The sequence below is a fragment of the Dermacentor andersoni genome, chromosome 3 (genome assembly GCF_023375885.2).
Source record: "Dermacentor andersoni chromosome 3, qqDerAnde1_hic_scaffold, whole genome shotgun sequence".
Lineage (NCBI taxonomy): Eukaryota > Metazoa > Arthropoda > Arachnida > Ixodida > Ixodidae > Dermacentor > Dermacentor andersoni.
The window spans coordinates 45048423-45064786 of record NC_092816.1 but is presented as its reverse complement, the minus strand read 5'-3'; the positions used below and the strand labels follow the sequence as shown (position 1 = coordinate 45064786).

The 16364-nt window shown below is 44.3% G+C and overlaps 1 protein-coding gene across 5 annotated transcripts in view; it reads right to left on the bottom strand.

Annotated features, from left to right (window-relative positions):
• The window catches only part of LOC126516484 (mediator of RNA polymerase II transcription subunit 15-like), a 136923-nt gene that overhangs the window by 4275 nt on the left and 116284 nt on the right, over window positions 1-16364 (bottom strand). For 3 of the 5 annotated variants that reach the window (XM_055064105.2, XM_055064107.2, XM_055064104.1), the window contains 9 exons: window positions 15249-15391; window positions 11531-11668; window positions 8729-8792; window positions 4997-5063; window positions 4430-4444; window positions 3937-4130; window positions 3541-3713; window positions 2616-2714; window positions 493-590 (listed from right to left, as the gene is read on the bottom strand). In XM_055064105.2, the coding sequence (XP_054920080.1) occupies window positions 493-590; window positions 2616-2714; window positions 3541-3713; window positions 3937-4130; window positions 4430-4444; window positions 4997-5063; window positions 8729-8792; window positions 11531-11668; window positions 15249-15391 (991 nt within the window). Of the gene's footprint in view, window positions 1-492; window positions 591-2615; window positions 2715-3540; window positions 3714-3936; window positions 4131-4429; window positions 4445-4996; window positions 5064-8728; window positions 8793-11530; window positions 11669-15248; window positions 15392-16364 lie in introns of those variants that run through there. The other 2 variants (XM_050166612.1, XM_055064106.2) reach the window with 2 other exon arrangements.

The window sequence follows — 16364 nt, the reverse complement described above, 5'->3', positions numbered from 1 at the left end:
TTTTTTTCGCGGTCCAGTGAAAAGTGTATGAACGGGGTTCCACTGTCATCAGTGCCATCCATCAAGCTGCCGGGAAAGCAAATCCACTTCCCTTGTCCTTGCAGGTGCACTGCCCTCACCCTGCTTCTCAACTCCCTCGTAACTCCTTCACCTTCGATGGACTCTGCGCGTGTGTGCCTCTGCACCAGCTTGGCGCCGGCTTGGTGCCAGCTTAGCCCGCTCCCTGAAGTTTCGTTTTCTGCCATTATCGGGAAGTGAGCGTCGGCCGGCGCGACCAGTTTCGTGGTCCTCGTTCGCTGTGTGCTTCCGCGCCACAATATTTCACGACTCGCACTCTTTGTGCATCGTGCTATGGTGCACAACTGCTTACAGAACAAGTCCTCCTTTTAATTCGAACAAATTTTAGGGCCCTCTTCGAGTTTGCATTATCGAGATTCGGTTGTACGTTGTAATGGCTGTGGACTGTAGTACACATGACAGCAAAACACTCACCCATGTGTCTAGAAGTGATGTGACTGAATACTTCTCGGGCATTTTGTTGAGGTGTACGTCTAATGAGTGAAGAATGTTTCTTAGAAACTGCGTCGAATCTGGAAGGAGAGACAGTGAGCAAAAAGAAAATTAAGTGGACTGAAATAAATAACAGTACATTGCTGACTTCATAAATGTTTACCATTCTAAGTGCTGAGCCAGAAAAGGAGCAAATTTACCTGCAGGCATATTTGAGTGTCTGTTTATGTTTAGATAATTTAGAAAACAAGCTACTTCCAACAGCCTTCTTTACTATTATGGATTAGCAGGGCTGGGCTGCATCACGATTCAGGCATTACACTCTTTTACACTCTCGGAAAAAGTTGAACACGTTTACACATGACTGATTCCATAGAGCTGGCACAAGCAAAGGACACAGAGCTAACTTGCGCAGCCTTGTAGTGTTAGTGAACTGGCTGCTTTCTAGTGCTTGCATTAGCAATTTGTTTAATGCTCATAATTAACGAACACACTTCATAACTTTGCTTGCACGTGGCCAAAAGCATGGCCCCTGCTTCCTGCCCATTTTAACTGAGCGCCGCATTTGGTTCTTCCAGGACCCTGGCAAAAGTTGCGTATAATGCTTTTGAGTGTTTCTAGTCACACTAATAGCTTTACTGTAAAATGTCTGTACTTAAGCACAGGCCTAAAAAGCTGAAAGTGTCTTCAAGATGCAGTCGACTGCCATTAATTCGACTCTGATGGGACAGGTAACATTGATTGAATTATCTGGTGGGTTTAATTAAACCAAACACAGAAGAAAGTTCCAGAGCACGCTTCGGATTCATTTGGCAAGATTTGCCATATTCTAACACGCCCCTGAATTAAACATGCACCCATGTTCTATGTGTCCAAAGTAGAAAAACTAACACATAGCCAATTTTTAGCAAGAAAAATGAACAAGGGTCTAGTATGTGTTGAACAATGCAGCTTCGCCGCACGGTTCTTAAAGCAAGCTTCGCCGCAATACATTAGTGTTATGCGGTAAAGCTTGCGAGCACCGTTTTGGTTTTGTTGCGATTGCACCGCGCAGGCAGTTTCCGGCCCAATGGTCTTGGGGAAAAAAAAAAGGCACACTTTAGATTCGGGTAAATACCGTAATCAGACGTGAACTTCGGTTTTTGGTTGAAAATCTTTCTAGTGCAGGCCTAAACTAGGCGTTTTCGACAGAAGACGTGTGGGCACCCCATTCACTGTCCCATAAGGTTCGCCCAGGCAGACGTTGCCACTGAAGAGGTTGCTACTGGGGTCACCACAGAGGTGAGGTGCATGCATGCCGACGAGTGAAGTTCGAATTACCCGGCGAAGGTCAGTTTGAGGATCGGAATAACGAAAGTTTTGGCCCATGGAAATGCATAGGTGCCAGCCGGGACCTTCGGTCAGGATCGAATTGACCAAAAAATCTGATTAGCCAGAGTCATTAACAGAAGCCTACTGTAGTAACTTAGGATGGTGCCACTGTGAGCCTTAGGCACTGCTTTGTGCAACGCAGATCACGCTGAAAATGTGGGCCCCTACATCCAAGTTTTGGGATTTCTCAGGGCACTGGAAGGCCCTGAAAGCATCAGTGAAGAGGAAGCTTTTAGCTCTAATGCAACCAATTCATACTCACAAAATGCAGGACTGCTCTCACTCGGCAGTCAGGGAACTGAAGTGGGGCTGTATTCTCTAGCATTTGATTTCGGTTTTTGTTCTTTTCACCCCTTCGTCAGCGCAAACACAACTCGCACGCTGCTGAACTGACATTACCGCTGAGATCGGCCACTAGGTGTGCCACGTGATAAGTAAAGAATTGAAATTTAGACAGAACATTACAAAGTACAGGCACAGAATTAAATTTGTTGCATTCTAAAGGAAAAGCTAAATTATAGTGATTGTTGAAAGAACATTACTATTATTTTGGTCTGAACTTTTTAAAGAGATTGCTGAAGGATCTAGAAATACTGAAAGATTTAATGCGTCAGGAACAGATATCGCAATTCTGCAAATGCTTTGGGAGCTACAGGTCTCCTAACAATTCCCTGTGGACTTTCATTTCAAGCTCACTATTTATAACTACGGTCAAAACAGTAAATATGTCTTACCGTACTGATCCCTGCTAGCATTGCACTGGGGTGGCCGGCTTGGGTAATTTTCTGGAACCGCCACAGTTATTGGAGGAACACAGGGAAGGTTCTTGTCATCTGCAGCATTGTGCAAAAGGCAAGCAACAGTATAGTGCAGCTGCTGCTACGAAATTCACACAAGAAACAGTTTTTATCCTTTTGCCTGCACTGAATCTGACAGTAGTGCCCCTGCATTTTCATGGTTATTTATATTGTATAAGCACTGGTTTTCGTGATGCTACCAGCTCACCCAGCTTACAGTGCTTATGCCCTTGAAGCTTGTCTATAGACTAAGGACACCGACAATGACATAAACACTGTTTGCTGCTCTACAAAGTGTGTGCAGAGAAAAAGAAATTAAAGCTATTAGCAACGACAAGCAATGAAGATTGCATCAAAGGTGCATGCTCATAATAGCAAAGATTGCTCTTGATGGATTGTACATAAGAACCCCTTTTCATATTAGATATTAGCTGTCACATGCAACTGTAACTTGTATAGCACGGCAAACTTGCATACTAATTCACACTTGTCAAAGAGAACTGGTCAACGCCAAAGCAGACGGGAACTAAGTATGCCCAAGACCTTACAGGCGTGGATCCAAGGTAGCATCAAGGGGGGTTGCTTTACTGTTCAATTTTGCCAGTGTGTGAGTGCCAGCTTGACTTGTGGGTAACACAAGCTATCAAGCACCCCCCCCCCCCCCCCTTTCTGAACACACCAGGGAGACCTAACTTAGTCCTTACTTAGTACCTTACATAGTCCACAGTCTCCTTTAGTGTTGACTGTCCACTATGAATGTTCACCAACTAGCCCAAGTTTCCCTGCTAATGCAAAAACAATCAGATCAATCGGGTGACTGAGCCTTCACTTTCAAGAGTCCAGTAAAGAGAAGTTGGCTCACCCAGCTGGCAAATGAGGTGGACAGTGCGTGAGCCTAGGTGTTGACTTGGGTCTAGCTGCACCTTGAAGCGCTGGTCTAGGTGGGCAATCTCGCCCTGCAGCAGGTCGGGAATCTCCACCGTTTCCTCTGGTAGCCGCCGACGCTTGGCCGGCATCTCTGGTGAGCTGCAAGCTCTGCACAAACATAAAAAAAAAATTTCGGTGGTTAAAGTGACACCTAAAAGAAAAATCAGTTTAGACTGATTAAGTACTGTTTCAAACAACATCTTTTTTTCATTTCATGGTAATAGTATGAGGACATCCAGAAGACAAAATGAAAGTGTCATAGTCCTTAAATTTTACATTGAAGCTCCAGCTCCGGTACGTCAGTTCGACTCGGTGCTGCAGGCTCGCTCACCTCCTGGGCGAAGGGCCCAGCAGGGTGGTGATGGCTGGGCCAAACACGCGACTCAACGTGTGGTTGAACATGGGCGACTTGATGTGGCTGGCCACTGCGTCCAGCAACGGCTGGCAGATGTTCTGCTCCTGCAAACGTCCGCCGCCCCCGGGGGCAATGCCTGCGGCCCCTGCGCCGCTCACAAAGCTTTCCGCCTGCAAAGACGGGGGGCAAAAGAAAGCAACCGAAATTCCCATAATGGCCACGTCTCGTGTCGCAAATTGTCTGGTAGAATGGAAAAGGGGGGGCGCACGCAAAACCCTGCAAGTGCACTTTTCCGCAAATTTCACTTTACACATCCTCTGTCTCGACAACTTTGCACGAGGCAGCAAAAGCTAGGACTAGTGTCGGCTTGAAAATCAGCAACATGAGTCGGCTGCGTGTTTTAAAGAAACGAAGAGGACTCGCAACGCAAAAAAAAAAACAATAATCAAGAACAAGGTCGTGTACTTACTAGTCGTTTTACACGCTGAAAAAGTAGTAGGGCACAATTATTATTTAAAACTTACGACCAACGTGCTACAGTCTGCCCTAACATAAATCTATGTATAGTACTTGAAGAACTCATGAATTTAATGATTGCAACTTCATAGAGCAATGCTACTGAAATGCCTGAACCTGGGCCGCATTACCCTGAAGACAAAGGCAGCTAGGCAAGCTACGAAAGTACGCGTCCTCTGTTTAAATGCAATAATGCAAAAGAATTAAGAACAAGGACATGTACTTACTAGCCGTTTTACATGCTGAAGAAGTGTTAGGCCACACACATTATTGAAGACTTTCGATCAACTCGCTATAGTTAGCACCAAAGTAAAGCTACATGTAGCATAGGTAAGATGTATTGAAGAACCACTGTTCCCAATTGTCCACACCCCCCACAGCAGGTGTTTGCCTTCTAGCTCCATTTCGCCAATCTCCCACAGCACAAGTAAAACCTCTTAGCACTTTACAGCGGCCAAGCTAACTTCACTTCTAAACTGAGAAATAAGCAGCAATGTGGATTCTGGGAACTCAGACTTACCGATTTCACTTTCAATTCCAGCCTCTCCAGGACCTGTTCACACTTAAGGAGAGTTTCCATCGGACACCTAGGCAGTGAAAACAAATGCATGTTTAAATCTGAGGAGGCAATCAGAGATAGAAACAGCAACCGCGAGGGAATTCATGAAGCAAAATGAGCAGTTGGTGCGATTTATACAATACCGAAAATAAGAAGCGGTGTTGATGTCAAGCTAGAGTCTAGGCTTCGCACTGTCTTCAACAGAACTGGATATCAATGCTCAAGCTTCAAGCATGCGATTTCAGCTTTCTATTCTAATTCACCGTGCACATCAAGTGAGGCTAGTAAGGCACCTAAAACAAGGTCCTCACAGACTTCACTAATCTGTCCTGTGGCGCACAAGAGTTTCTGTAGTGCCTAAATCGTGTGAAGCTGCGCAGTTACCGCTACCTTAGAACGTAAAATAACATGTGCGTAAAACTTGTGAGCCTTCAGAATTAAAGTCTGAAACTGGCACGGTAGCGTCACCACCCTACACAAAAAAAAACTTGTTTTGATGCCACCTTGTGATGATGAATGCCGTTTCAGCTTAGTATTATAACGTGCAGACAACCTGCGGACAACTTTTCCTCTAAAAGAAAAACGCGTTATAAACAAGTAAATATGAAAGTCATAGCGAGCTGCTGTTCTTGCTTTGAATCTGCTGAAGGCACGCCAAAACTAGGCAATTCTAATGAGCGATAACATCTCTTCAATGCATTCACTGTCCTGCAAGCACAGGCAAGGCAGGCACTGCGACCATCTGGCCTAATGGAGTCAGGCCCCTGCATGCTGACTAGTAAAGTTCTAATCACTCAGCGACAGCCAATTTCAAGATTGAAATAATTAAAATTTTTGCGTTAACCAGAATTAATTAAGAAATTAACCAGAAAAAATTAAGAAATGTCTACTGTATACTTGCTGAAGTATTATGCTTAGCTCCTTCTGCAAATGACATTGGCAATCATTTTCAATCTGGCATTAGTATGCAATGAACCAAACTCCACATGGATCTCGTTCATGCATAATTTCAATGTTGTTATTACCATGCCTGCAGAAAATTGAGAAATGGTTCATTTCTTTCTCATTTACTTCTCTATCTCAGTACCATTCTCTCTCTCACGCTGTTCAGCTTACCAGATTTTTGGCTATAAAATGCATTACTGCACGTATCATTAAAGGATGCACTTATCCTAAAACCTCTTCCTTGTACTGTTCTCCACTTTAGAGAGGAATATTAAGCATCAAACTTCCCACACAAATCAATATATATATATATATATTTTTTTTTCAGACATTTGACTGGATTCAAAGCTTTCGTTAACTCTTGCTACACCACTACAAGTGATTCCAATAAAAAATTTATCTTGATGACTTCTGTCGTTTTTTCACCAAAAGACAAACGTAAGTGTGCAATAAGACAGTAAAAGCGATGTCAAGGGAGAGCGCTGTACTGATTACAGCGCTCATGGCTGAGGTAGTCAAACATGCTTGACGTGCATATTAACAATTCCACAAGAGAGGCATGCTGACGACAGTAAGAGAAGTGTAGTTGGTGTTACATCGACACAGATTAGCATGCAGTGGAAATGGGTAGCAAGGCTCCTCCCCCCGCCCCCCACCCCCCCAAATTCTGTGAGAAAATGTTGCAGCCACAACTGGTAGCACGCACCGATGACACGAACAAGAAAACAGCATGCTCCAACAACTCTGCGTTCCTTTTTTTTGTTCTTTTCTTTATACATGTCATAAACCAACACCTAAGTATCATGCACCAAATACACAAACAAGCGACACAATCCAGACTTTGCATCAGTCTTACATATTACCTACATTACGGGCAAGGTTAGAAGCTCCATTGTGAACTTCACTGGACCCTTGAGACGGATCGTTTAAAGTGACAGCTCAGTTTAGTCGTGGAGTGTAGCCTTTGCCCAGCAGCAAACAGGATCAGAACTTACAGGGTGTACGCAAACTCCACAGCAAACTTCTGCAAGGTGAATATTATAAAAAGAAATTTCCCAAGCCTGGCAATATTCTACTCACATTGATCTGCATGTTCAAAGGAACAAGGGAGAAAAAAAATAAAGAGGAAGAATAAGAACACAATGCAACATGACTGACATTATGTGTTAGTAAGCCATTATTCCTGACAACAGGCACTTCAAAATCAGGCAAAGCCAGCACAGAAGAGGAAAAAAAGAGAAAGAAAGATCATCTGCCAGTGAGAAAACCTTATTAATCCTGTTTTTTGGTGCTTACAATGCCTGGTCAGCCTTTCAAGACTGATAATTTACCTAGAGCTATATAAAATTCTGATCAACACAGAAGCTACAGTAAGCAAAAAGGTCTCGCATAGTTAAGTAAGAAATGGGCAGATGACCCATACACAATATTCATTTTTAAAACACGTCTTGGCAGGCCTGAATGAGTCTACTGACAAGACACACTCCATTTTAGTCTTTAGACTTCAACATTTACTCTTTATAGTGCCTGGAACACAGTAAACCCAATGAGATTGATGGCAGTCTCCTGGTGTTTGCAAAGCACATTTTAAATATATTGTACGAGTAGCCAATTTTGCTTGTGCAGAACAAAGCGAAAATGCAAAGCAGTGCCAGAGACAGCACAGAAGGTAATGTGAGGCAGCAGCGATTTGGAGTGAGCGCTAAAAAATTGGGCAGACTGAGAATCTTCAAATTAAATGGCCACACTTATGAAAATGAAAGTTTCAAGCACAGCCACAGAAGAAAGTCAGCCAACAATTAACCTTAACAGCCAAAGCATAGACGAGGTGAGAGTAGTGTGTTGAAAGAACGTCTGCGGGATGTTTTGATGACCCCAAAGCTTCAGCATGGAAAGAATTGATGCAAACTGACACTGAGAATGCAACATAACTGTGTAACGTCTGCCCGCATCAACTTAGTATGGATCTGAATGTGCTGTCTCAACGCCATCTCAAAGAGCAGACTGCATTTCTCGACCTTGTACTTGGCATAGTAGCATTGCTTTAAGAGAAAGCCTCCACAATAACACCGTGACGCAGACAGTTTATTCCTTTGAGTGCAGAGTGCATGACCAGTGTCACCCAACTTGCAGCCAGCCAGATTAAAAAGCAGGCACAGGTACCATGCAAGCAAACATGCTATGGAAACAGGCGCAGTTCAGTTCACTTCACTCATAACAATATTTCACGCGTCAAGGAATCCGAACGTTACAACTGCATGCCGGTGTTTGTCCTGGGCCGATATTAAGAAGATTCAACACGCTGCAATGTAGCAAAGCCGACTGTCGTATGCTGTAGAACACAATTTACTGTCACCAATTTTTCTCCTAAGTTAGGGTACAAAAACCATCAGCTTTAATTCTTTAGTCACGTATGTATATTTGCCAATCAGGTCAATTAATTGATCAACCAACTAGGAGAAATTCCAATTACCTGGGATAAAATTTTAATTAACATTCAACCCCTACTTGCAATAAACTAAGTCAAAGCTTTCTTGATTGATTCCCATTGTCAGGATTGGTTACCTTTACCTGTGGTACAGTTATGAGTGGACCGTACTGTACTGTATACATGCAAGATGCAAGGAACAACATGCAACGAGCACAATGCCAAGTGGTGAGCCGAGTCATGCATGCTAAGGATTGCTAGCCACACAAAAGAGGGTACCCAGACAAACTGAGAAGATCACAATTTTTGATGGTCCCCACCTTTTGTTGGGGTCCGACAGGATCTCGAGGAGGTTGTTCATCTTGCTGAGCTCTTTCTTGCGATCTGTTAAAACAAAGCAGTAGACATAAATTTCGCAAAGTCTGTGCATGGGTACGCGCTCTAGTAATCACTAATCACTCATCACTAATCACAGCCAGAACACTCGCAAGCAAATTTCCACAGCAATGACAGGAAAGCTAGAGTACGTATACTACAGCGCCAAGGAGTTAGGTGTTAAACCTAATTTCGTGGCACTTCTGACATGAAAGATGAATACAAAGTTGAACTATGTTAGTAAATTCTGCTTCTACTACAGCAAAATAAGCGCGCTTATCATAAGAAGAGGCTTGTCAGCTAGCCATGAGACAAAAACGAAAGACAGTTAGCACGCTTCTGTGGCCGCACAAACTCACAAGGACATCAGAGGTTTTGACAGCATCTGCTAAGACTCAGTTAACCATTTTTGATAAACAAGGGTCGTGTTGCATTCTGAAGACATCAGACTACACATGGCAAGTTTTGAAAGCTTTTGCTGCGCCAAAATGCCCCCAAATATGAGAAAACACTAGTTTGAAATCTGAGATTGTTGTAGTTTAAAAATAAAGCTACCAAAATTTGGCCTTTACCTTCATCAGTAATAATCAATATACTGCTGCCAAATTAATAAAGAATAAGGTTTTGATACAATACCTTAACATTCTAAACTTGCTTTGAGTTGAGTCGCCTTTAGTTTCCCTTCAATGTGTACACCAACTTTGCCAACTTTTCTCTATAGTTTTGTGCAGATTGTGCTACAGCCAAACTGTGATGTAGTGAACACAGGTATACAGTAGTAGGCTACCGTTAATTCGACTCGGGTTAATTTGACTTTTTAGTTGATTCGATCGCGACCAAAGGTCCCGGCAGGCACCCATACATTTCTATGTGCGAAAACTTCCGTTATTTCAATCTCAAAATTGGCCCTTGCTGAATAATTCAAACTTGTTAGCTTTGCCGCAATCAGCGGTGTTATGCGGTGAGGCATATCAAGAATGAAAACGGGCCATTGTCACAGGACATAGTATGTGTTCTTTTTTTTTTTTTAATTATACAGGCATGCACGTACCGTATCTGGTCACAGTATGAGCAACTGGATGCCTAATAAGCACACTGGCAGCCATTCAGAACTGTTACTGATGTTGCTGTGGCGAGTTGAGCCCTTGTTTCACCCACCATACGTGTCCCGCACATGAGACCATTAACGGGGCCTAACTAGCACACATTCCTTAATTATATGCACACACGCACTGCTAACTAATATGTGTTCTTTAATTATACATGTGCGCGCAGGCACTGTGCACCGAAAAGCAGAGAAAGACCATCTGTGTTTTGGAAAAACTAAAGAAAAGGAAGGCAGTAAGATGAACAGACAGAAAGTTGAGGGGACGTTTAAAACCAACAAAAGAGCGCAGGTCTATCTAAAGCTCTGAAGGCCTGCCAGTGAATTTATCAGGCGTCTCGGTTCCCGTAATGTGACCGGAGACAGCGCATGTGCGTGTGTGTATATTAAGGAAGATGTGCTATGTTCCGTAACAGTGATACCTTTCCCCTATGGTATGTTTCACCACATAACACAGCTGAAGTGCCATGAAGCTAATTTTAAAAGCACTGCTGCCAACCGAATAAACAGCATGTTTCAGATTTCTTTCTGCCTTTGTTTAATTTGAGCAGTTTCGTCGGTCCCGTCAGGATTGAATTAATGTAAGTAGACTGTAGCAAATTATCAGATCATCATTATGATCATTGTTTATTTTATGTCCATTGCAGGGTGGGGGCTTCTCCCTGCTATTCGTCAGCTTGTCGGCTTTTCTTCCCACACTCCCACACTTTACGAGTGAAATACAGGTTATTATTATTAATATTATTATTATTATTATTATCACCAATTACCTCTGTCTTGTGCTAGCTGATACCTTCATGTGCCTGCAAATTTGCGAATTGCATCACACTGTCTAGCTCTTCGCCGCTTTCAACTGCACTTCCCTTCCCAAGGCACCCATTCTGTAACTCGAGTAGACGCCTCGGTATTTGCACTATGCATTGCATAGCCTGCCCAACTTCATTTCTTCTTCTTAATGTCATCTAGAGTATCGGCTGCCCCAGCTGGTTCCCGAGTCCACATTGCTGTCCTCCCATCTCTTAACATTAACTTATAGTAAGACTTACATACTTCATACGACCACTAGTTGCACAGCCCTTAACTTCTTCCGAAGCTGGTTTGTTAACCTTGAAATTATGAGATGTAACAAAGCAAATCTGAAGCGTTTCTCGTCGACATCAGCATTTACTAAACATTAAATACAACAAAGGTATTTTTGTGTTGAACGCAGCTTCATTATAACAAGGTGAGACTCATTATCAGCCTATTTTATGTCCACTGCAGGACAAGGGCCTCTCCCTGCGATCTTTACCCATGCAATTACCCATGTCCTGCACCAACCGATTCTAACTAGCACCTGCGAGTTTCCTAACTTCATCGCGCCACCTAGTCTTCTGCCGTTCTCTACTGCGGTTCCTTTATTTGGCACCCATTCTGCAACCCTAAGTGTCTACCGCTTATCTAACCTGCGCATTACATGACCTGCCCAGCGCCATTCTTTTCTCTTAATGTCGATTACAATATCGGCTATACCCGTTTGCTCTCTGATCCAGACCGCTCTGTTTCTGTCTCTCAACATTGTGCCTAGCATTCTTTGCGCGGTCCTTAACTTGTTCACAAGCTTATGTTTACAGAAAAATGGCAGGGGAAACACAGTACATGCCTTCGTCCTTGTCAATGCGTGCAATCATCCTTCGCAGTGGGTCGATGTACTTAGACAGCTGCTTCAGCTTCTCCAGGTACGCTTGGTCATCCGTCTGGGTACGTGCTGCAGGACTGGGCGTGGCTCCTCCGACATTACCTGGGCAAGCCACGCAATTCGTTGTTTCAGTGCGAGTGAGAAAGAGCCGTCTGCTAAGGAGAAGCCTGTGACCAGTGGCGAGACCTCAAATAGCTCTATATAGTTCACTCGTGGTATCTACCCTTGCACATTATTCACTTATATACATACACAAAACTGAAAAAGACATTGGTACCTTTCCAGGCCATAAATGTTGACTAGCCAGAAAAGAGACAACATACAAAGTCACTGCTTATCTTATTTATGCCTAGCTAAAATATGAAAGGCCGTGCACACCAGCCTGGCATAGCACACGTTAAATTTTTTTTTAATACACAGCTATTATTTTAGTCAGATAGCCAAAAGGAAAACAAAAGTAATAAGGCACTGTGGCTGATGCATGTCCCACTTTCATGAATTTTATATTATTGATCTTTATTTCTTATTTTTTGATACTGCAGCCCTATTTAGGATGCAAGGACTGAGGAATAATACAATTGTGCAGCATACACATGATAATTATCAAACAGTAATGATGGGATCACCATCATCCTTATATTTAGTTCCCTGCAGGGCGAAGGCTTCTCCCAGCTATCTCCGATTACGTCTGCCTTGCGCTAGCTGATGCCATCATTTACCACCACTGCTGCAGCTCGTTTTCTCAAGCCTGTTATGACCATGCTCACTTCCGAGACTGTGGCAGCCATGTGCAGAAGTGCTTCCTTAAACATGTGCTTTTTGCACTTTATTTCAGCGCAATCAGCAGGTGCCTGCCACAGTCTAAATTGGTGTCTCTCAAGCCTTTTGACAACAGCTTCACCGTTCTCCTTCAAGCGTCACCGTGGTCTGCTGCGCAGTCTTCAAAACAGCCAATGAGCTTCCTGAGCTCTGACCGGCAAATAGACAAGTCAGTTTACCAGATGAATCAGCTCTTCTTTTTGCACTTCTGGTATATGCAGGAAGTGAACTGCAGTAACTGCATGCTGATAAAACACGAGCGCTGCACGCAAACTTGACTTTAAGGCGACGTGGGAACTCACTCAGTTTTCAAATCAACCAGAATAAATAACACTTGTGTCACTCCACGACAGTGTTCCCTAAGGAGGTGGGAAATAGCTATAGCCGCACAGAATAAATGTTGGGGGAGAATGCCACAGTTTGAGATTAAGGTAATGTTTAACGCCTCATATCTCATTTAACCCTTTCGCTGTCAGACCTTTCTGGCCGTGACGCACCCCCAGTGTCGGCTTGGTTTCAGGGAACGAGCGTAACAGGGAATGAACATAACAATTTATTTTTGATTATGATTGGTATACAAATAACATAGTCAATGCAATATGCACATTTCAGTGTTCTGCAGCTGTTGTTATTAAACATCATCATCATCATCAGCCTGACTATAAAATCCGTTCAACATCCGAATCTGACGATGCGGAACCCTCTTCCTCACATGCGACTCTGTCCGAGTCTGAATCCGAGCTCGGCTCATATTCTGAATCGCAATTGAGCCACCGCTCCAATGAGCAGACGAAGGTCCCGCTCGCTGAGCCATCCGAAAGTAACCGCGCGAAGGGAGGATGCGCTTTCAGTCGCCCGCACAACGGAGATAAATGGGACGTTGCGTGATCAAGAAGACAGAGGGAGATGGAAAAAGGCTAAACAAAGTTCGAAGGGCTTTACGTTTACTGCTGCAAGTCGGAAGCGAGGGTCCGGCGAGAGAGCGAAAGCAGCAATCGAGTCACTCTTTTCGGAGAGGCAACGGCACGTGCACCTGAACTTGACGCGCCGTAGCAGACACACCAACAGAAGAAAAATAAAAACCTTCAAACCAGCGGAGATGGCAGAACAACCCTTGAACCCATAACCACACGCGCGCGACGCATGATCCAGCGAACGCGGAGCCACCGCGCCACTCAGCAAAGAGAAAGTGGGGAGTGGCAGTCGCACCGTACTCTTGAATACATGGACTGACACAGGTCGAGGCGAATATACGATTTTGTAGAAAGAGTCAACAGATGGCGTGGCCAATCCAGGAGCGCCAGCTTTGCGCTCAGGCGCGAAATTTTGAACGCACGATAGAGAATGTACCGGTACGTCAGTGACACTGTGGGGGGAAGCGCGATGACGTACCAGTACGTCCGTGACAGCGAAAGGGTTAATATAAGGCACAGACATAAAATTGTTGTGAGAAAGCATACCATGAGAGACTAAGTTTAGACCGTATTCTTGTGTACAACAAAAATTCACGGACAATTACGTTACTCCCTAATGCAAAATTTGAGAACAACTGTACACAAGTTTTCATTTCGTGACCAGTTGGCTGGCATAGACAATCTGTCTCATGCGGCATGTTGCAGACGAGTGAAGTGTTGGCGTGACTGCCTCGGTCTGGCATGAATGCCTCGTGACTGCCCACGCGGGTGATGCGTGGGTGCGATTCAAAGCAGCCACTGCAAACAGACCTTCGTTCATGCAGTGCTTTGTTTTGACATGCTCGCCGCATGCCTTATCTATGGCGTCGTCGGTGAATAGACAGCGTGCGCTACTCTAGCGCAATCTCTGAACAATTGTCGCAACAGAAAGCCCCATACACACTTGCGGTAAAACTTTTGCGGTGTGCCACCGGTGTAACGCAGCTGCGACAAAGCGGCCACACTAGCTGGCGGTAAGCTGCAACACCAGTCACACAACACCATGAAAATTTCACCTCCTCTTTGGAGGTGCGAGATGTCGCATGCTTTTTCCTTCGTCTGCTGACAGGTCAGCACTGTGTTTACATTCTTCTTCCTTCGTTCTTAATGCGAGTAATCATAATCACGTTGGTGTGCTCTCTTCTGCTGCGGTGTCGCCCCATTCCAAAGTCAAGGAGAATGAGGTACTGGGTGTCGCCTCCGCACCCTTGCATTCAGGGTTCGCCTTGTTGCACAGAATCAAATATGGTGCACTGTCTCCAAAAACCTTTCCATCAAGACATCTTGGTTTAGACTCACCATTGTAAAACACGATCTCGAACCATGACAATCGAAACAAGCTTGAACGAGACCAAACCAAGTAAACCAAACAAGTGCAATTGAGAGCTGACATTAGAAGATGACATACAAAACGAGCGGTTCGGCTGAGACCAGATACAAGCACGCATTATACAGTCGGGCAGGTCCACATGACACCAGTTTACCGCGTGCACGTCACCGAAGGGGCCGCTCTCGGTCGCCGCCGTTCACGACTCGTGTCTTTCAACTCCTGCTCCACGTTCACACTCATTTTTTGCTGTTTCGCTCATTTGCACAATTACACCAACGCTGACACCGACGTTCGCCGCAGGAACGGCCGGCCAAGAGCTGCGCTCTAAAATCATTTCAGGGACCCTTTGGGACTCCTCTGGCTCTCAAATCATTAGGGTGCCATCAGCATGCTCTAGCGCTGGTGCACAATGGTCAATGACGAATTCAGCACAAAATAGACAACCAAAAAGGTATACAGACTACCTTTATGGTCGTCTGCATTCTTTTGCAATTGTCTATTTCGCGCTGAAACTCAGTTACTTACCCTTTGCAGGTGTTCTCTAATGCTAAGAGTCTAATCAAGATTTAATGCCATTTACCTGGTGTGCTCAAAGTGCTGCCTGGTGATGGAGCTCCCACGGTGCCAGGCGTGCGGCCCATAAAGCTTCCCGCAGGCGAAGGCACAACCTGCGACGACGACGGGCTGGGAGCATAGCCGCCGGCTGGTGATTGCACCATCTGGCTGCAAGGCAGACATGACTCATTGACTAAAAACCCCCTGACAACAACCTACACTCCAAATCATTCACTACTGACAGCAGATGGAAATAGAGCCCCTGCTCGAATTCAGTGCTATACAGTGCTGAGCATATCTAGCTCCAATTTTCTCCTATGGTGCACAAATTTTGTACAACGATGCAGTGAGGGTAAAGTTGATGGGCACTGTAGCAGCACTATCATCAGCCACATCGCCGACGAATTGGAGGACAGCCACCTGAAAGGCCACCACGAGCGGGCGTTCGACCACTGCCTGGGCTGGGGCTGACCCCCGCCATTCTCACTCCATGCATCATTGCATGTGTGCTGTGTAATAAACGAGGCCGCGGTCACTTTCATGACAGCCTCCATAGCACCAATCTGTTTATTATTCTTTTATTTATTTATATACTCTTTGTGTTATTATGACATTACAGCAAAGAGTGATAAATTCAAATCATATGTACGATGGCAGTCTTGAAGAAAGTATGATTTGGATTGATGGTGCTCTTGTTGGCAAACATAGTCAATCATGTAATTAAATGCATATCCAATGACAGATTGTTATCAATGTGAACAACAAGTTATTCATAGGAACTGACAAGCGACAACTGAAAATTGTAAAGGGAATAAAGAGGGTATTGCATACCTATATAAAGAGTACTATTGCAGGTATCGGTCATTGTTTTACACATTAGTTTCCTAGTGCTCTGGCTTTTGTTATGCCGTTCATTCATTACAAGCTCCTGCGGCCACATTCAGATGAGGGTGCAATGCAAAAATGTCCGTGCACAATGCTTCGGGTGCACATTAAAGGACCCCAGATGGTCAATAAAATAATCCAGAGCCCTCCACTGCAGATTCTCTTATGACCCAACGTTAATTTTCAGAATGTTAAACCCCATAATTATTATTTTTTTAAATTCATAACGCGCACCCCCTAAAATCAGAAGACATAT